The sequence below is a fragment of the Danio rerio genome, chromosome 13, assembly GCF_049306965.1.
Source record: "Danio rerio strain Tuebingen ecotype United States chromosome 13, GRCz12tu, whole genome shotgun sequence".
Lineage (NCBI taxonomy): Eukaryota > Metazoa > Chordata > Actinopteri > Cypriniformes > Danionidae > Danio > Danio rerio.
The window spans coordinates 56,107,906-56,130,673 of NC_133188.1; the positions used below are offsets into that span (position 1 = coordinate 56,107,906).

General features: G+C 37.1%; 1 protein-coding gene across 1 annotated transcript; it reads right to left on the minus strand.

Annotated features, from left to right (window-relative positions):
* Positions 1 to 450: 450 nt before the first annotated feature.
* On the minus strand, positions 451 to 18,979 carry pwwp2b (PWWP domain containing 2B). The gene is made up of 3 exons (XM_001920829.9): positions 18,723 to 18,979; positions 8,389 to 10,042; positions 451 to 1,546 (listed from the first exon to the last, which is right to left on the minus strand). The coding sequence occupies exons 1-2, from the start codon at positions 18,860 to 18,862 to the stop codon at positions 8,389 to 8,391; spliced, it is 1,794 nt and encodes a 597-aa protein (XP_001920864.3). The 5' UTR covers positions 18,863 to 18,979; the 3' UTR covers positions 451 to 1,546.
* Between the last annotated feature and the right edge of the window lie 3,789 nt (positions 18,980 to 22,768).

The following is a 22,768-nucleotide window of genomic DNA, read 5'->3' on the forward strand; positions in this document are numbered from 1 at the left end:
TAAGCTAGTGTAACGGAGGCCAGCTAGTGTGTGCTGTGCAGGTAAACCTCACTCCTCTGATCTTTAAAAAAGGTGCTCTAGCGACAGATGCTAGAGGCCATGGTCTTTAGCCTCCTTGTTAGAGCAACCGACTCCCATGCGGAAGGTCGCTAGTTCGAAACCAGCTCGGAGCGGGTTGGGTGGCGTAGGACCGGCGGGGTTACACTAGCTTCTGCAGCAGATGGCGCTCTAGACTAGTCTTTAACTGTGATATCCGTTAGTAAAAACTATGCTCCAAATGCATAGTAAAGTAGCTTTTTTCCGTTCGCAGTGCATTCATTTACAGACAAACAATATAATAATCATGCACTAATATTTATGTAATGAAAAGATAATATTAATGCAAGTATCTCCACACACATAATCAGCAGCTTTCGGAGGGGAATGAGGGGCAGAAGAAGACAGAGAGGATGTTGTTTTATATTTTTATTCTATTTACAGCACATTAAAAAAAGCCCACCGGTGCGCAGTGGGAGATCGATATAAAGCCCTCGACGCCTGCAGAGTCCAGCTGGAAAAAACAGCAGTCAGAGAGCATCGAGACGGAGCCCAAAACACCTGCATTCATTCATCACACACACACACACACTTCTGATGCTTTCTTAAAGAGACAGTGCACACAGTTGTGTCATCATTTAAGGAGGAACCAGCGACGGTGGCTTACAGTGTACACACACTCACGCACATGTCCTGCAACGGAAACCTGCATCAGAATAATTGAAAGATAAAATAAATGAAAATAAAATAGAAATTACTTGGGTCAGCTCCTCAAAGACGCTGCAATCTTCACAGCAGGCCACCAAGGTATGGATAAAGTGCTTCTCTTAACGTGACTCATTAAATAATTAAAGCAAAAATCACATGATCAGAGCGTAATAAAAGGAGAGAAGAGGAAGAAAAACAACGGACATACTGCATGGTGCAAGACCTACACAACACACACACACACACACACAGAGAAGGAATTTCACATTTTCATCATCTGGACAGACAGACAGACAGACAGACAGGCGGTAAGACTCGTCGTTTAAGTGTTGTAATACGCAGATCCATCAGTTGGAGAAACAGCAGCAGTGTGTGTGATCTGGAGTTCAGGAAAGTCACTGGGCGAGTGTTTGTTTGCTTGTTTTTTGTCTTTGTTTTGTTTTTTTCAGGTGAATAAATACATTCGGAGTTTAGTGTCGAGCTACTTGTTCTAATATAACGTACGTCCTAAAAACAAACCAATGAAAGATGGAGAGACCAACAGAAGGTGTTTCCCAGATCGTCCTCATGGTCCGTCTGTAATGCAGTCCACAGGTCACACCTCGTCTTCAACAGTCAGGTGAGGCGTGCGTGTGTGTATGTGTGTGTGCGTGTGTGTGTGTGTGTGTGTGTGTGGAAAAGCACCTTCCCTCATGATATCCGTGGCAAAATGAAGGTGTTCTCCGTCCTGGGAGATCAACACACACACCGGGAGCGTCCGCAGAGCGCTGAACAACAGACAGTCCACTGCCGGCCTCCAGATCTACACACACACAACAGACACAGCTTCATTATTAACACAGCAAAGCATCTCTGATTATTATTAGAGCAGCATGTTAATATATGAATATTGAACCACTGGGAGTTGAGGAATTACTGTGATATTCTGATATAATGCATGATTGACCGGGAACTGTGGAGGAGAAATAGCCTGTTGGCTCACTCTGGCACATTGTACAGTTTAATGCCCACTGTCCCTGTCAAATACACCTGAAATAAATAAATAAAACAAGATTTTTACACATGCACGAAAATAAAAACAAAACTAAGCGTGCAAGTTAATATTGAACATTTTCAACAGACTAAAAATGCCATGATATAAAACAGTGGGTCTCAAAGTGGGGGTCAGGACCACCCGAGCATACCTGTCAACATTGGGATGTGAAAATAAGGACATACCCACCATAATAGGTGATTCCCCTGACCCCCTTTAAAAAATCCCCTAAATATTATTACTAAATATGTTTCTCTGGAGCTGTTTCATTATACAGAATCCATTTGGGGTGGGGGGTGTTTTCGCATGGTGATTTCTAAAAAAATCTATTTATTTTTATTAAACCACAAGAATGACCATATTTTATCCATAATCTACAGAAAAAAATAATCTTTTAAATATATATTACTGTATATAATTATTATAATAGCTTATACTTACTAGTTCTATTGGATTGGGACCCCTGAGGTAATTACATTATATTAAAGACACAGCAATGGCATCAGATGCAGCAGATTGATTTTATAACACCAGGTTAAACTTTCTGCCACATTTACAGCTCTAACATATATGTAAAAAATCAATGAAGAATAGACTTGGGTCTATTGGTGTGAGTGTGTGCCATTGCATGCAAGGTTTCTGTATTTATAACCACCTCAGAAGATATTGGGGGTCACTGGCGTTGTTATTTTGGGGGTCGTGGGCTGAAAAGTTAGAGAACCCTTGATATAGATAATCCTGAAATTTTTATCACTATTATTGTGATATGAAATGTTTGTATCGTTGCAAAACTAATGCACATTTTAAACCACTGGGGGTTGAGGTCATCTTTTGATATAATGCACAATTGACTGCCTTTTGGTTCATTCTGGCACATTTTAGTGTGCATTGTCCCTGCTAAATAAACCAGAATTAAATAAATAAGATTTTTGCACATGTACAAAAATGTATTATAATTGTTTTATTAATTTTTTTTTAACCCAGTACTTGTGTAAACGCATAAAAATAATTGTGCATGACACAAAATGTATGCAATTAATTGCATAAATGATGCAGCAAAAAAATAATAATAATAATTTAAACCCTGTACTTGTGTACACTGCATATTACAGCAGGCGTTAGTAAGTTATTTTTGAACATTTAAAAAAAAAAAAAAAACATGAAAAACATGATGATCGTGATCATTTTGGTCACTATTATTGTGATAAGAACTTTCTGTATCGTTACAACACTAATCCAAAATGTTCAACCACTGGGAGTGGTTTAAAAACAGTAGATTAGCATGCATTGCACAATGCATACACAAACACTAAAATGCATGCTAAAAATGCAATTGTTTACAACCCAGTACTCGATAAGCAGCACGATAACATGCAAATATTAAACCACTGGAGGTTGGGGAATTACAGCATACAGCAAATAGAAAAGCATGCACAATTTACACAGATGCACAAAAATGCTGGCAAAAAAATCATTCATGACAAAAGTGATGCAAAAAGTTGGAAAATTGATGCAGGAAAATGCAATTCTTTAAAACACTGTACTTGTGTGCAAGCTGCATGCCTATTCGAGCATCACATCAACATGCAATTAATAAACCACTGTGAGCTGGGGACTTTATATAAAGAGCATAAGAGAACAATGTATGCCTAAAATGGCAGTAAAAATGATGCAGGGAAAAAATTAACACTGTCATCATGTCAACATGCAAACATGTTAAACCATGGAGAAGTGGAGAGTCTGTTTAAAGAGCTTACAATATAATATCACAAATAATGAATACTGCAGCACACATACATGACAAGTCAAACTAATTTATACAAATACAAATGCAGGAGGAAAAAAGCTAAAAAAAATGCAGAAATGCTGGAGAGAAAAAAAAAACATGCAGTAAAACGCAGAAAATACATGCAGAAAAAAATAGATAAAGTCAGCAAAAATAAATGCATAAAAATGCAGAAAATACATGCAGAAAACTGCATAAATGCTGCAAATACATGTGTAACAGGGCTGCAAAATATTTTAAAGAGTTTAATGCATTTTAACAGAGCATAAAGGAGTTTAATAAAGATTAATCTTATTGAACAATTTATATGATGAAGATTGCTAATTCACACTTGATTATTCAATTTCTTAAACAGAACACTTTTAGATCATAAATCATCTTTATTTCACTTTAATATTTGCTTCATTGTGTTTATGACTATTTTGATCATAATATATATATATATATATATATATATATATATATATTTATATAAATTACATTAAAATATATTTATATTTAAATTTTTCATATCGTTACAACTCTAATGCAGATACTAAACCACTGGGAGTTACAACATACAGCAAAAACAGTAGATTAGCATGCAAAATGCATACACACGCACTAAAAAGCATGCTAAAAATGTATTGTTTACAACCCAGTACCTCATGTAAACTGTACATGCTTATTAGAGCATCATGTTAACATGCGAATATTAAACCACTGGAGGTTGAGGAATTACAGCATACAGCAAATAGAAAAGCATGCACAATTTACATACAGATGGACTAAAATGCTTTCAAAAAAATCATGCACTCCTCTATAAAATCATCCCAATCAATATAAAGTCTTTGCAAAAAGAGTTAATCATCTGGTGAATTATATTGCAATATATTACATTATATATAATGCAATATTTATTGCAGAGAAACAAAATATTATATGTCCTATTGTGCCAATATCATGCTGCCCTAAAGTTGCACAAAATGCATGCAGAGAAATGCTGCAAATACAAAAATAAAAATACATTAAAAATAATGTAGAAAAAGAAATACATAAATCCTGCTAAAAAACAGATGTATATAAATGCAGAAAATACATGCAGGAAACATGCATGTTTTTATATTGCATAAAATACATGATAGACAAAATTCTGAAGTGCTGCAGAAAAAAAATACATGTAGAAAATGCAGAAAATACATGCAGAAAATACATGTAGAAAATGCAGAAAATACATGCAGAAAATGCAGAAAATACATGTAGAAAATGCACAGATCTTAAATGATGCATAGAAGATGCTGGAGAATGCATCATTCAAGTTTGGGTCCCTAAACATTGCAGTGACAGAAAGCAGACTAAGCATGTGCCTAAGAATGGCAGCAGTAAATGTCAGGAGTGGGAGCGGCTCGTAGACTTGAGCCAATATTGAACCAAGAAAAGCAACTGATCCTCAATAAACATGAGCTGACCTGGCAACCTCCTGCCAGACTGAGGCCATGGGAACCAACCGGGAGGTTAAAGAGGTTTCTACACTAAACAAAGCCGAGCTAAGAAAATCTGCACCTAAAAAAAACTTTTTCCTCTATCTAATCCAAAAGGAGATGTTTAGCTGCATGTTCACACTGCTCTTTTCCAAACTACAGCAGAATGAAAACACCATTACAACCCTGATCAAAAGAGCATTAAATGTACTGGAATTACTTGTATCACTTGCAGAAATCTGTGCTGCATGGTTTAAACCAGGCAGAGTTCAGCTCCAACCCTAATCAAACACACCTGAACTAATCAATGTCTTATGAGGTATACTAGAAACGTCCAGGCTGGTGTGTTGAAGCAAGTTAGAGCTGAAGTCAGCAGGGCACCTCCAGGATTTGATTTAAACCATCCACAAAACAGTAGATTAGCATGCACAAATACACGCACTAAAATGCATGCTAAAAATGTATTGTTTACAACCCAGTACTCGTGTAAACTGTGCATGCTTATTGGAGCAGCACGATAACATGCAAATATTAAACCACTGGAGGTTGAGGAATTGCAGCACACACATTTACATCATTTACAGACAGATGCACAAAAATGCTTGCAAAAAATCCTGCATGCCACAAAACTGATGCACACACCTGCACAATTGATGCAGGAAAAATGCAATTCTTTAAAATGCACTGTGCATGCTGATCTACTGTTCTTTGGATGCTTTAAACCATGCAGCACAGATTTGTGCAAGAGAAACAAGCACATTTACTAAAAGCACATTTGTTTACTTTTCATATTTTCTTGTCAGCATGTTTTATGGAGAATCATAAATGAGAAAAGGTCAGATTACAGCAGCAAGAGTCTAGTCATCAATTACTGTCACTGTAAGAGAAAAACAGCAGGAGCTTGCTAAACCTTAGGAAAACTCATTCAGTTGTGTAACGTCATGTGTGTGAGTTTAATTACATTTAAATTAAGAGTTAATTTTTCAATTTGACACAAATCCTAAAGAAACAGTTCACCCAAATTATAAGATTGTGTTTACTCACCTGTTATAAGTTTCCTCCTCCTATGAGATATCAAGAAATATGTTAGGAACATGTAACCATTGACTTTCATATTGTTTTTCATACTATAGAAGTCAATGGTTACTGGTTTTCAGCTTTCTTCAAAGTATCTTCTTTTACAAAAATAAATAACTCAAAAGATTTATAACCACTAGAGGGAGAGTAAATGGTGAGTAAACTCATTTTTGGGTGAACTATTCCTTCAATTCATCATTTAAAACTCTTCTGCATTAATTATTTAGTCCACAAGGTGGCGCCATGCCCTATTCAAAGACCAAAAAAGTCAAATAAAGGAAAACAACACCAAAATACTACTGAGGGTCTGTTCTTTGTACCTCGCTTAAGCTAAGGTGATTTGGCAGATCCTGGATTCCTTCACAAAAAATAAACAAATAAATATAAAAAACATCAATGAGAATATTACTGGCAACATCACACACGGGGTGCCCAAACCCAGTCCTGGAGGGCCGGTGTCCTGCAGAGTTTAGTTTCTACCCCAATTTAACACCTGAACCAGTTAATCAAGCTCTTACTAGGTATATTAGAAACTTCCAAACATGTGTGTTGAAAAAAGTTGGTGCTAAACTATGCAGAACATCGACCCTCCAGGATTGAGTTTGGACACCCGTCTTACACACTCAGAAAAGTCTTAAAGATGAGATGTACCATTTCAAAGTTTGCATTAATATCTAAAAGGTCAGTATTGGTGTATATTAGCAAATAAAGTCTATATACAGTATAGTCCACTGAAAATATAGAAATGTTGCATCTCTGACACATTTAGGGTGTCGATTCAATAACAGTTTTAAACTGTTAAAAAGGGCAGCACGGTGGTTCAGTGGTTAGCACTGTGGCCTCACAGCGAGAAGGTCGGTGGTTTGAGTCCTGGCTGGGTCAGTTGGTGTTTCTGTGTGGAGTTTGCATGTTCTCCCCTTGTTGGTGTGGGTTTCCTCCGGGTGCTCCGGTTACCCCCACAGTCCAAACACATGCGCTATAGGGGAACTGATCAACTACACTGGCTGAAGTTTGTATGTGTGAATGAGTGTGTATGTGTGTTTCCCAGTACTGGGTTGCAGCTGGAAGGGCATATGCTGGGATTGTTGTCGGTTCATCTCGCTGTGGTGATCCCCCGATTAATAAAGGGACTAAGCCAAAGGAAAATGAACGCTGCTATTCCCCCAGTTTACTCTTGAAAGAACTGCTCAGCAGCTGGTACAGACCTTCAGTGTCACCTTTGCTTCAGAATGACTCTAATCCTGTTTATATACAATAAGCCTGATCCTGAACAGGTTTGAGCTTGCAGACCTGATGCCATAACAACAGCTCATGGATGAGTTCTGAAGAACGAAACCATCCTGGATCGTGTCAAAATGCCATCAATCAAATCCAGCCGAGAAATCAACATGCTGTATGAAGAACAGAGCCCAGGAGATGCAGAAACAATGGACATCCCCAAAAATTTACACAACTTTCATTGCAAGAGTTGACACTTAACTGATGATTGATTATAAAGTTCGTTTGGCATGCTGTCCCGGGAGAGAGGGGAGTTTGAGCTCAGGTAGATCTCGAGAACTCCCCTGAGTATTTGTGGCTAATGTCGAATTGCTTTACAAGAGAAAAATACTGTTGGCTAGTAGGGTTGGGTACTGAAACCCAGTGCCATAATGGACAGGGCCGAATTAATTGATCTAATTTATTTAGCATTATTATTATTTAATATCAGTATTATTTACTTTTTTACCATTTTCCTTAGAGGTCAGTATATGTACTTATAGGTGTAGATGTGCATACTCGTAGATCTGTTTGTATTATTTTATTTAGCTCCAATTGTCGATATATCAATAAATATCCTTACTGAAATATTTTAAACAATGCAATCTTGCTTTTGGTTACTGATACTGGTTTTGCTTTGTCGCACTCTCTCCTCTCACCAACAGTGAAATGAATAATTGATAATAATATTAAGAATGTAATGCTTTCGTTATAAACAGAAAATAAGATTAAATTATACTAATTTAGTTATTTTTTGCCTTTTGAATTTAAGGACTGCTGACATTCCTGGTACAAGAGGTTTAGTTCAAGTTACTTATTTTTGTACTTAATTTGCATACTTATGTTGTAAAATTTTGTCCCCATGGAATAAAAAAAAATAAAAAAAAATCGATATATTTTTTAAGGTATCGAAGTTGGAAATTCCAGTATCGTGACAACACTAAGCTCCAACACTATTGACGTTGTGTTTTGTTTAGTTTTTTTCTCCCTCTGTTGCAAAAAAACTCAACAAATGCAAAGACAAGCCTCACCTAAGTTTCGCAGTGAGCCAGAAGAGATGTGATTTCTGCACCCATGTGTCCCACCGCTTTGGCAGCTTCCATGATGGCACGCCGGTACATCCCTTTCTTTTTGCGGTTGAAGCGTGACCTGAAGAACTCGCGGAACGGTGACAGTTTGGCAACTGAGAGTTCAGAGGTGGTCGGAGATCCAAACCAAGAAACCTTCGCTTCAGGCCACGGAGCGTCGACTTCTCCGTCCTCTCTGCGAGTCCCGCTAATACTGAGGATCCGAGCCGGCCACCAAGGGAAGCCGTGAATCTTTCCCCAAACTACGTCCCCGACCGTCACCGCATGACCATCCTCCGTCACGCATTTGCTCATGCTGCGCGTGTGCAGGCGGACAGTCAGCGGAGGAACCGTCTTGCCTTCTCCTTGAGAGGACGAAGACACAGAGATATCATCGCCTGGAGCCAGATCACACAGCTCCGGAGACGTGCCATCCGAACTGAACGATTTGGACTCGTCTAGACTGTCACTACTGCACACAGAAAGGCTGGAAGAGTCTGCTTTCCTCTTGCGGAAGTTAATTAGTAAAGTCAGATCTCCGTGCCGCTCGACTTCCCCACCGCAGCTCCCCGACCAAAGTTCTAGTGAATTCTTATCTTCAGCATCCTCGGATTGAGGTAAACCAGAGTTGGGAACTCTCGGACTTCTCCTCCGAGCTCCGTCCACGAGTTCTGCCTCATATACAGACATCTGCTCCGCTCCTTCCGCCCGGGAGCGCAAGCGAATCTTAGGCGACTGCGCATCAGGACTAGGCAACTTCGGAAGCTTGAGTTTGGGAATGGAAATGGTAAGACCTGTTCGTATTGCGTCCATTGGGGGTTGTAGTTTTTTAGGGGTTTCCTTGGAAGAATCTCGATCTCCATGTCCGTTCTGGAGGAGCTGCTTGGGGCAGAAAGGTTTGACGGATCCATGGACCCTGGAAGGGATCTTCATGACCTCGCCTTTGCCTTGCGGAGTGCTGTAGGAGATCTTGATGACTGGACTGTGGGGAATGACGTCGCCTGAAGGAAACTTTTCTTCCTCCTTCTTATCCTTTCGGAAGCGTTTGCCGTCATAGACGGTTGAGTCCTCTCTCCGTTTGGACTCTCTATTATTGTGTTCCCCGTCGTCCTTCCTCTTGGCTGAAGTTGTTTTAGTGTTGTCGTCTTCAGCATGAGGTGAGTTTTCTTTCCTGGACGTCTTGGGTAGAGTTGGTCCATCTTTGCTGTCCTCATCACTGTTTAGTGTGTTTTTGCATTTCTCACAGAGCACCTGCCGGGGTCGCAGTCGGATGGTGCTGATTGCCAGCCGGCCGGCGTCTCGGCTGCGTCTCTTCTTCCTCTTGATGGGGCGCGGCGGTGGCTGAGGAACCCACTGGTTATACGTGTGCCGGACCCATATGGGCTGAGGGAAGGGAGCACCTTCGAAGTAAGGTGGGTACGTGTGCTGTCCCGGTTGCAGCGGGATGGGTACAGGAGCAGGAGACTCCTCAGGCTCCGTGTTTTCATCTTTTGGTCTTTGTGTTGGCTGACTGACAGGTTCAGAAGAAGACTCTTCGCTCAAGACTTCACAGTCCGGTCTTAAGATGAGCGGCTCTTCGGTTTTCCCGACCACATCCGGAAGGCAGAACAGCCCAGTCCTGCAGAGTCAAGAGCGAGATATTAGAGGCAATAATGGACTGGAACAAGATTAAGTTAGGGGTGAAGGCGGTTGTTAGGCGTTGTCACAGAATAAAGCCCGACATGAAGCATAGCACTGTTGTAAGACTGGGCTTAATTCTGCAAAAACAACCTCCTGGATGTACTTTATCCCACTTATTACATAGTTACTTACCACAAAACAGAATTGAAAACAGCTGAATAAAGCATATACTAACCTATATACTACTAATTTTACAAGATGACCCCAAACAATCAAACCAGCAGACACATATGAATGTGGATGCAAGTATATGGATGAACATTTTTGACTGACGGTCAAGGCGACTCTCTGTTCATGGATGAGTTCAGGGATTAACACACCTTAAAATGTCACAACTGACCAATCAGAATAGAGTATTCCAGTCAGCTGTGCAATGATGGATGTTAAGGTAGCAGTTCACTTCTATATGTAAATATCATCATTTTACAGCTCATCCAGAGGCAAACCGTTGAGTTTTACTATTTATTTAATTATTCAGACAATCTCTGGGTCGGGCATCACGGTGGCACAGTGGGTAGCACGATCACCTAACAGCAACAAGGTCACTGGTTCGAGCTTCCGCTGGGTCAGTTTGTGTTTCTGTGTGGAGTGCGCATGTTCTCAATGTGTTGGCGTGGGTTTCCTCCAGGTGCTCCGGAGTCCCAACACAAGCGCTATAGGGGAATTAAGTAAGCTAAATTATCCATAGTGTATGTGTGTGAATGAGTGTGTATGGATGTTTCCCATGGTTGGGTTGCAGCTGGAAAAGGAACTGCTGTGTTATGCTGTGTTCACACCAGACGCGGAACGGGTGGATAAATCACTCTATTCGTGCATAATTAGCAGCATGAACATTTGAGTTTGCATTAACTTAACATGTAAATCCCTCGCGCTTGTTGCGCATTCCACGTCTAGTGTGAACGCAGCATACAACATATGCAGGAAAAGTTGGCAGTTCATTCTGCTGTGGTGACCCCAGATTAATAAAGGGACTAAGCCAAAAAGAAAATGAACAAATGAATCTCCGGGTCTTATGGGAGAACTTCTAGCTTAGCTTAGCATATATCATTGAATCAGATTAGACCATTAGCATCTCTCAAATTCTCCCATTTAATGCTCGATTATTTTGTAGTTACATAATGTACTAAGACTTTCTGAAAAATGCGAAGTGATACTATACTCTCCTTCTGGCGTAATAATCAAGAAACCTTACGTAAACAATATTACGCAGAGCCTGAAAAACAGTCCCCAGCTAGGTAGCTTTAACAGCACTGCATAAAATCAAATAGCTTTAATTTTGCATCTCTCTTTAGTCATAAATAATTAACAAATGAATAAAAATGTTACACTGAAACATAACTTCATCCACAGTTCGACATTTAATTTATTTGACACATTACTGCACTGTAAAAGCAATCCTGGTTGCATGTAATTTTTTAAGCTGAATCAAATTAACCTTATAAATCCATTGAACTTGTATTATTCTAAACTAACTTAAAATTACTTGCATAACTTATAAAATTAAGTTAGAACATGATTAACTTAGTTTAATAAGGTACAATGAACTAAAACATATGCTGTCACGAATAACTGATCATATAATATTTTACAGTGTGTAGACATGTCACGTGCAGTAATATGCCATGTAGATTAAATCATATTTATTTGGATGTGGACACCACAATGTTATTTTGACTGAGATGTTTTTGGTGGTTTTGCTTTTAGTTAATTATAGTAAGCTGGCACTTCAAATATCCTTATTTTTAGCACCATCTTTCCCCACAGTGTTGCACAACATCTGAACATGCATGAACTGAATTACACAAATAATCTCCAATAACAAGCCGACTCTTGACCAGAAAAACCAGCCAGAACCACAGCCATATTACGCAAACTTAAACCACACCTATCTAATTTGATAACTTTTTACAAATACCAGAGATATAACTTCATCTTTCAGAAAGACAACAGTATATTACTCTCAGAACTCACAAAAAAAAAAACACATTTAATGACACATTTCAGTAATTATTTTATGAAGTTTATTTATAAGAGCTGGTTTAGTTGCTTTCTAATATTTTTAATGGGAAGACTGGACACATGAAGACTTGTTTTATGTGTGCTTTAAGTCTTAAGTTATGGTGTTGTTTGCTATTGTTGTTAATATACAGCGGGGGAATAATACTAAACACACTGTCATGTTTTCTCTCAGGGAAGAATCTCTCTAAAGGAGCTGCTGACATGGGATTGAAGCAGATTTTGGTCAACACTCAAACAATGCACACATAAAAATAAAACAAAACAAACTAAATCTAAAAATGAGTTGTGTGTAATAAGAAAGACACAAGGGGAAAGTCCTGAACTACTGAACTGTATTTAATACTGTAAATAAAAGGCTGTTTAGTGCTGCAACTTAAAGACGCCTCTCATATGGAGAATGAAGCCTCATGCAGTGCTCAGGTGTGAGTTTCTCACAGACTTCAACAGAGTGTGTAAATCTTGATGGTTCTGTGGGTCTCGTCTATCAGTATCTGAGCTTTATTCTGTATTCTCTATTGGATTGGGGTCAGGTGATTGGCTGGGCCATTCTACAGCTTGATTTTCTTTCTCTGAAAGCATCTGAGAGTCTCCTTGGCTGTGTTTTGGATCATTGTCTTGCTGAAATGTCCACCCTGGTTTGATCTTCATCCTCCTGCTGATGTAGATGTTGGACTGAAGCAGCTGATCTTCATTTACACTGAGGAAGGGCAGAGGATACCAACATCCGTGGAAAAAGTCAAGTCAACAGCACCTTTAGAAATAAGTTTTCTGAGCAAAACAGAAAGATGTATAATACTTATTTCCCCGCTGTATATCGATGTGTGTATTCAGATCCCTGATGTGTATCTAATGCAAGTGTAATACGATTTAAGAGACAAAAAGAAAAAGAATAGGAATAAATGTTGATCATTTCTGACAGAGCCATGAGATGAGGCTGTGAAAGTCTCAACCTGTGCCAAAGCAATGATGACCCACACAAAAACAATCCCATAGTCCACCGGGACGAGGACACAGGGCCAGGAGATTTGCTTGTTTTCACATCCAACCCCAAATCTGATTGTGCCGGGATTATTAATTAAAGCTTAATTGACTGTAGTCCTGCGGGTAACGGAGATGAAGCCCTGCGGCAATAAACCACTGGAGACACCCGATAATAATATTAAGATAATTAATAAATAATGGTGAAGAATAAAAGCCCACACCTGAAATCAGACCGGCGCCACTTGTTTATCTCAAGATTATCTGCTGGCTTACTCTTAAAATTGAGCACTTATATAAAAATAGATTTTATTGTTTTATCACAATTGTTTATTTGCTTATTTATTTGTGCATTTTAGTTAATAATTATTTTTCTTATTCCTTATTTTTAAATACAATTGCTTATTGGCTTATTTATTCATGTTTTTCTTATTCTTAATTTTTTATTACAACAATTTAATTGCTTATTTATTTTTTCTTATTGTTAATTTTTATATTTTTTGCTTTCATTCGTTTATTTATTTAAATTATTTTTTTCTTGTTTAGTTTTTATTTGTTTAATTATTTATTAGCTTAATTTATTCTTTTTAATCTTATTGCTTATTTTTAATACAATTTATTTGCTTATTATTAATTCTTTTTCTTATTGTTTATCTTTAATAGTTTATTATTTGCTTATTCTCTTATTTATTTATTCTTTTTGTCAGTCTTATGTGTTTCTTGAAGGAATCAAGTGTTTTTATGGTATTAAATAAAATTTGTTGTGTTGTAATTTACAGATTCCATGCATCAAGCAGAATATTAATAGCAGTTATTTAAACACTTCCAGACTGAAACACTAGCTGAAGACTGTACACTGAATACTGTTTTAGCACAGTGAAACTGAATAATAATATGTGAAAGTTCATTAACTGCTGTGGCTAAATTTTTTTTACTTAAAACAAACTAAATAACCAAGTAAGTCAAGTAAAACAATCCCACTCTCATTTACATATAGCATTAATTGTCTTTCCCATTGTCAGATTATTTTGCTTGTTTTAAAGAAAAAACTCACTACATCTTGACTCATTATTTCTGAAAACAAGACAGTATTTACTGCTTGTCTAGGAAATGCTTCTCAATTTAAGAATTTTTATATATTTGTACAAGAAACAAGTCTAGTTTCTGGTCCCAATATCTAAAAATTCCCAAGCAGCATTAGGAAAGAAAATATTTTTTATAGTGAATTAACTGCAAAAAAGGTGCTGCTGTGATTAGCTTTTGGTTGATTTGTCAGCTGGAAATTAAATAAATGAGCACACGGCATTATTAGATACTGTATTTTGTTGCTTGTTTACCCACTTACTTAAAAAGAGCAGAATAAAAAGGTTTGGAGGTTTTTCTGGGGACAACTTAATTTTTTATACTCCATCCACTTAAATTAGTAAAAACAATTCAGCTAACTTAATCGATTCTAGTTTGGACCATACCTGTCAACACTGGGATGTGAAGGAATAAAAATTCCCCAAATTACTAAATATGTTCACCTGCAGCCGTTTCATTATAAATAAACAGTTAAAATGGTCAGGAACATTTTATTTTATTTATTCATTTGTTATTTACAAAGGATAGAATAAATAGTATAAATTAAATTAAAAAAACTGCTAATAAATGAGCAAACAGTTTAGCCTAATACAATTAATAGCTATTATAAAGAAACTGAATTTACTCAAGTTATTAAATCTCATTAACATTTTCTTCACTGTATAACAAACATTTTAATTAAAGAGCAGCAAATGAATCTCTTATTTAGATTTTTCATTTGTTTACATTAAATAACCGAGGCGCCACTTCAAAAATGCATACATCTAACATCATAATAAAAGCATTCGATTGCTTTCCTAACTCTTTATGCTCATTTAAGACAAAATTTGTCGTGTTTAAAATAAAACCCACCGAGATCAACATCTTTTGAGGTTGTTGTTATTATTATTATTATTATTATTATGCATGTATGTCTGTTCAAACACGCAACCCAATCCAAGAGTGTCCCCTTTAGCTCTGATTCAAATGGCGTGCACAGACTTCGTTTGAGACGCAGCTACATGAACTGACTGTTTTGAAGATTGTATAGGTGGGGCTACGACACATGTAATGAAAAGGAAGGGAATCGCACTGTATTTATAATTATTTTAAAGTGTTTTCATGTCTAAATAAAATGAAAGCACAGAACAGATTCACACTTAAGAGCAAGGGGTGTCCCCTGAAGGCTTGGCAGTATGGTTGTGTATAAGGAGGATCGGCTCTTTAATGTTTTTTGCCAACCTTCACAGAAAGACTGAAAATATGGAAGAAATACGGGAAAACACCTTTACGGGATAATAGCAGGATAGAACTGTAAAATACGGGAGAATCCAGGGATGTCAGGTATGGTTTGGACAACATGATTGTATTGTGTGAAACAGCCTTTTTTACAGCACAAATAATTGAGGTGAAGATGGTTTTATTTTCGCACATTCAGACTTTGGCATTCAAATACAAAAGCAGAATTTAAAAAGGCCAATGCAGATGAATTATAAATGACTTACTACTGCTATGAAAGTACAAAATGAAGCAGGTACATAATATATTGGGTCTGAAATAAGAATGACTTCAGAGCAACATTAGCACTATTTAATTAACTGTTGTACTATGATAATCATTGGCTGCTAAAATGATTTCCTTATTTAGAAGATGCAAACAATACATCACTGAGTTTATATCAGGAAGGTGAAAGTCTGAATGTTCAAATATAAAAGCATGTTTAGCCCAATCAGAAAAGCAGCAGAACACAGAACAGATGATAATGATTATTCAAGCTTCTTCAACAATAAAAGTGTTCCTAGCAGGATGTGATGCATGATGACACACAGGAAAAAAGCCATGAATCAGCACATTTCATTAAACCCCAGCACAAAAAAACATGGATTTTACAAATAAAAAATGCAGATGTACACCTGAAGAATAAATTATTCACCATCCTCTGATTTATGCTTTAATATTTCATAAATAAACTGTGAAAATACAAATAAATTAGCATTTTTACCTATTTTGTGATTTATGTTTTCATTTTTCAACATTTATTTCTGCTTTTGAGTTGCATTATGGGAGTTTAATCTTTCTGTCATCTTCTTTTAGTCTTGAAATGTTGTAAAAGATGACCTTAATGACTTGTGTAATAGTCTGCAGGGCTATATTGTCTAGGTTGGTGTTGTATATTACGCTACAGAAACCTTAAATAAACTGCAGCACATTTACTGTTATTTCACACACTCGTTTCTCTGGACATTATTTCTTATACATAATATTATATTATTATATCAAAGGGCTAAAACAGGGTTTCTGCCGGTTTCACCAAGTTAACTTTAAGACATTTTTAAGACCATTATGAATAAAATATTAGATTTATACAGAGCTAAATGCCCTCATAATGTAATTCACCAGGGCAAATACACACAAAATACAGAAACTGTTCATTAACAGACACTTATATTTATAAACATTTATATATTGATAATACATCAAAAATATTTTACCTTTAAGCTAAATATATGAAATTCCACCTAATCATCATATAAATTATAAACAAAAAAATATTGTGGCATTCAGTAGCTTTTTTTTTATAAATAATGTTAATTACATATAAACTGAGCTCATACAGTACTCAGCATAATTGAGTATAGCCCATTTCAAAAATTAATATGTTTCCTCCATTTCTCAGTCGGTGCATTTATTAACAACAAAACAGATTTATTAAACAGATATATTTATTAAAATAATATTTTCTTCACCAAACATATTTAGAAACTGAAGATTAAACAATTAAATTCAAGCAAAATATTGCAAAAATAAATTACAGCCTACAAAATTGTACTTTTTTTTTTTTTTGCTTCTCTTAATTTTCCTCCTTTTAAAATGTTTATTAAATACTTCTCAATGACATATAAATGTTGCTGTACTAGTGTTTGGAGCATTATCACATCAGCTCCAGATTTGTCTTCAGCACTGACTAATCTAACGTATCTGCACAGATATAATATTGTAGAGCTCCCATTAAACATATGAATTTAAGAAATATTTGTGTACTAATATATGCTGAGCACTGCACATTTCTGATCTTATATGATACACAAAAATGTGAACTAAATGCATGCAAAAATCCAGAGAAACATTATTTATTTATTAATGTTTTAATTCCATATTAGGAGCATTTTATATATTCATAGCAACACTAAATATTTAATACATAACTTACAATAACATATGGAAACAACATTATAACAATGATGAGAAACGAAGAATGTTGTGTGCTGATCAATAACAGAGACGCCACAGGCTCTATGAAGTGATATAACACTGTGCCGGCATGTCTATAAATATCCATCAGGCAAATATATTCATATTTACAGTCACACAGAATGAAACATCACGTTATCACACAAACACTAATATACGCAACATAAAACTGAATACAAAAAGATGAACACATAATGACTGCTCATTAATATTATAATGAACAACATTAATGTTGTGTTCCACTGACTGTGTGATTTAATAAAAAAAAAAGCGCAACCTAAGATCTGCATTTATAAAGAATCCCTGAATATTTGGCCTTTACACTGAATTTGTGTGCATAACAAGCTGATAATGAATGAAGTGATACGACTGATTAATGATAGATTTGAGATTCTCTGACTAATGATTGATGGACGAGCTGAATAAACAGCAGTGTTTGATGGGGAAATACACAAAGGGACACGCACACATCTTCATAAATAACAATAAATGCACATAATTCGACAGTAAAATCCTAAATGTCGCTGTTATTGAATAGGATGAAGATTATGAAGTGATATAACACTCTGTCGTCCTGTCTATAAACACACACAACCACACATTCAGGTGAATATATTCATATTTACACAGAAAGTAAAGCATTAATGTCAGATTTTTGCAGACAAACATTATCAACAGAACATAAAATAAACAACATAATAATAACTATAAAAAGATGAACATTTAATGACAGCTCTTTATTATTATGATCAATAACAATGTTGTGTTTACACTGCTTAAACAAGGCCGTGTGTGTGTGTGTGTGTGTGTGTGTGTGTGTTTTAATAAGTGCAACCCAAAATCTGCCTTTATAAAGGATCCCTGAATAGCTGACCTTTACACTGAATGTGTCCATAACAAGCTCACAATGAAGAATAATGAAGATATAAAGACATCCAGGATAATCAGGTTATTAATGATAAATGAAGATTTGAGATTCTCCGACAAATGATCGATGATAAAGCAGCAGTGTTTGACCGAGAAATACACAAAGAGACACACACCTTCATCATTATCATCACCATCATCTTCATCATCCTCATCATAAATCATAATAAAGCACATAACTCGACAGTGCAGTCATAAATGTCGCTGTTATTGACTAAGATGAAGATGAGGAGGATGATGACGGTGGTCAGTGTGTGTTTTCATTGTTTCTGCTGGAGGCCTGCTCGGTGCTCCGGCCTGCATTTTGCGGCCTGACGCGAATAAACTCCGTTATTTTCTCCGTGATAAAACCCAACAACAGCACAAAGAAAGCGACTCACTTTCGGCTGCAGTCCAGCAGGATCCCGGTGAAGCTCTTCTCCCGGTAGCGGAGCGTCACCACCAGCGTGTCGTTGAGGATCTGCTCGACGGTGACCGGGAGCCGGGAGCCGGCCCGCAGCTCCTCCGGTGAAGCCTGCATGTCGCGGTAACTCTCTGTCCGGCGTGAGAAGCTCGATCCCCGGCGGCGGAGCCTCGGCCTTCTGCTGCTGCGGTCCGTCAGCGCGCGCGCTCGCTCGCTCGGGAGGCTCCAGGACGCGCGCGGTGACGTCAGCAGCCGCAGATCCACCGACGCGGTGACGTCATCTCGCCGGCGGAGGAAGAGGAGAGGAGAGGAGGAAGGGTGCTGGATGGAGTCGGACACACAAACACAGATACACACACACTCTCTCTCTTTCTCCACAAACACAGACAGACACACAAGCAAACCTACACGTATACACTCATCCCCTCAGAACACGGTAAGTGTGTGTAAGCACACACACTGTAATCTGCTGTTTTACACCATTGAGCTCCATATAAAAGACAGAAACCCTTCAGCACAGGCCTATCTAAAGGGTTAATGCTGACAGCTGATGATCAACAGTAGAAATGGCAAATTGTCCCTCTTCCCAACAGGGAAAACACCAGCATCAGTCAAGAATGCATGACTATATGCTGTTATGCCCTTATAATCAATACATGTGATCATAATGCAAGTCAATGGGGCAAAAAACTGCACCAACATACCCAAAGGAGAGTCAATCTAAACAATACAAATGGGTTAAATGTTATCTTCCTGACAATGGCTGCCTGTTAAGTTTCGTATTGAATTTAAAATATTGCTTCTTATAAATCTCTCAATAATGGAGCTCCTGTTTATCTAACCAACCTCCTGTCCCACTACAATCCAACCCGCTCAAAACTCAGGGCTTCTTGTAGTACTTAGAATAGCAAAGTCCACTAAAGGAGGTCAAACCTTCTCATTTATGGTTTCTAAACTCTGGAATACCACGCCAACCAAACCGTGCTCTGGCACACCTCATCCAACCGGGCCAGGACCGGCTAACTGTATTCGGAGCATTCACACAAGTGAAACGAACCGGGAATCCAGTGGCGGATATAAACGAGTAAAATGGGCGATCGCTCAGGGTGGCATCTTGCTAGGCATGGAGAGCCCGCCCTCACCCCGCTATTAAATTTTGACTCCACCCCCCACCATTCTTCACTTTAATCAGCGAAAGTCCAACAGGAACACCATGAGGGCAGCACAATTGTCGTTTGCCTAGGGCACCAGTTAAGCTTGCAACGCTACTGAGTGCAGAGCGAGAGGGAGGAGGAAGGAGGCACAATCGTGCTTCGGCATGGCTCAAAGCAGCTGTACCCAGTATGAGTACGCCCCTACTGATTCAGTGATTGCCCTCTCTCTAGTGGACAGCCTTAGTATACCTGCTTTCATATCTAGCAAATCACAATCATCCAATCAACCCCTCCCCGCCCACATATGTTCTAATCCAGAAGTGGAGCTACAGAAGAATACACTGTAAAACAATGGCATGATGAATAAGTCATGGTAATGTGTTTTCATGTTAAACTTCATGATACATTTAACTGTCAAGCCTAAAAAATAATCATGTTTCTCCACTGATGCTCATGGAAATGTAACAGTCTCTGAAAGCAGACCATCTGCATGTTTTCATTGTTATAAAATAAAAAAATAATCAAAGCATTTAGATCATATTTAACCTGTACAGAACTCATACATCACGATAGCTCTGCAATGAAGATGTTGACCTAATATAGACACAGTTGAAGTCAGAATTACCCCCCCCCCCCCCTTTGAATTTCTTTTTTTTTTTAATTTTTCAAAAATTATGTTTAACAAAGCAAGGAAATGTTCACAGTATGTCTGATAATGTTTTTTTCTTCTGGAGAAAGTCTTATTTGTTTTATTTCGGCTAGAATAAAAGCAGTTTTTAAATTTTTTTAAACCCATTTTAATGACCAAATTATTAGCCCCTTTAAGATAGCTTTTTTTTTCTCGATAGTCTCCAGAACAAACCATCATTATACAATAACTTAATTATTATACAATAGTTATACAATAAGCCTAATTACCCTAACCTGCCTAGTTACCCTTATTACCCTAGTGAAGCCTTTACATGTCACTTTAAGCTGTATAGAAGTGTCTTGAAGAATATCTAGTCTAATATTATTTACTGTCATCATGACAAAGAGAAAATAAATCAGTTATTAGAGATGAGTTATTAACACTATTATGATTAGAAATGTGTTGAAGAAATCTGCTCTCCATTAAACAGAAATTGGGAGAAAACAAACAGGGGGGCGAATAATTCAACTGTATGTCTTAAAAATATTCATTGATTTTACTGATTTTACAAAAATACATACATCAAAATAACGTAAATTATAACAAAAACTATAATAAAAAATGAAAAATCTAACTTTAACTTAAAATAATAAATAAATAAATAAATAAATAAATAAACAAACAAAAGTACAAATGTTTAAAGTTTGGTTACAAAATAGTATTTATTTTTGGAGGTAAAATATGTGTAAACCCCAGTAGCTTTTCTTTTAAGTGTGTGTTGTGGTTGTTTTTGCGTGTATTGTGGTGGATGCTAATCCGAGAACAGGTTGCATTGTTCTGCTTTTACCACATGAGGTCAGTGTAAACACACAGTTTGATCAGCACTGATGATTCTGAATGTCTACGCGCACACACACGCATCCCGAAAATACAGCATTAATGATAATTGTGTGTGTGTGTGTGTGTGTGTGTGTGTGTGTGTGTGTGTGTGTGTGTGTGTGTGTGTGTGTGTGTGTGTGTGTGTGTGTGTGGCCTGATTTCTCTGCAGATCCTGAACTCTAAAACACACAGAAACACTCGGCATCTCCACAGCAGAGCAAACCAGCTATTGGGTTGGCTGGAAGGGCATCCGCTGTGCAAAATATATGCTGGAAAAGTTGGTGATTCATTCCGCTGTGGCAACCCCTGATACATAAGGGACTAAGCATAAAGGAAGTGAATGAATGAACACCTCACAAACTGGCAAGTCTAAAAACGTGAATCTTCAGGCAGTTTCAGTACTTGTATTTATGGATTTTGTTTTTACATATTATGTTTATTATGGAAAACTAGACATAAATATTGAGGAAGAACATCAGTTTTGATAATCATCAAACAGTTGATGATGATTATTATTATTATTATTTAAATAAAAATGATAATAATGTAAAATGAATGGAGTTGTTCAGATATGCAGTGTTTTTATTATGAGTCTTTAAATGTTATTATTACTCCAGGAGTAATGAGGATAAAAATCAAATCTTTAATTACAGACATAAAATCTATTTTAAACTGTAAAAATATTGAAAAGTTTGCTCTATTTATTGATTAAATAAATGCAACCAATGAGTACAAATGAGACTAGTTTAAACATTAAATTTATAACTAATTCTAGATTTTAATATGATTATTTAAGTTAAATTCTGTGATTTATGAAAGCATATAGAGTATTTTTAGGTGTTTGTGCTCTTCTTCAGACATTAATAAGAGCTGACACCGAGATGTGGATCTAATAAAACGGCTGCTGTTGCTCTTTATAATCTGATTAGACTCTTTCTGTTCAGTTCAGTCTGTCTGGATGGATCCTGGAACAGATGAATCCTTGTATTAAGGTATATAACCCTGTTAGGGAAACAGTACATCCAGGAGGTCGCCATATAGAGCCTGACAGGTTTATCAGCAGCTGTCAGATAAGAATGAAGGGTTTATTCTGAGAAAACAACCATCCTGATATACTTTATTCTGCTTATTGCAGGCTACTGGCCACCAAAACATAAGAATTACACAATAATTAGATACAAAACATTGTTCTGAGATGTAATAGTTTATTACTTATTTAATTAGTTAATTACAAAGATGGAGTATACACTAACCTCCACATTATTCACTAGATTATTATTCACTATTATTACACTAGATGGTGTCAAACAGACAAAAACACAAAGCTGACAGAAACTAAAACAGCTGATGGAGTAAACA

Coding starts and splice junctions, on each gene's coding strand:
- pwwp2b (XM_001920829.9), bottom strand. CDS start 18,862: ATGCAGGCTTCACCGGAGGAGCTGCGGGCCGGCTCCCGGCTCCCGGTC. Junction 10,043..18,722: donor CTGCTGGACTGCAGCCGAAA/GTGAGTCGCTTT, acceptor TTGACTCTGCAG/GACTGGGCTGTTCTGCCTTC.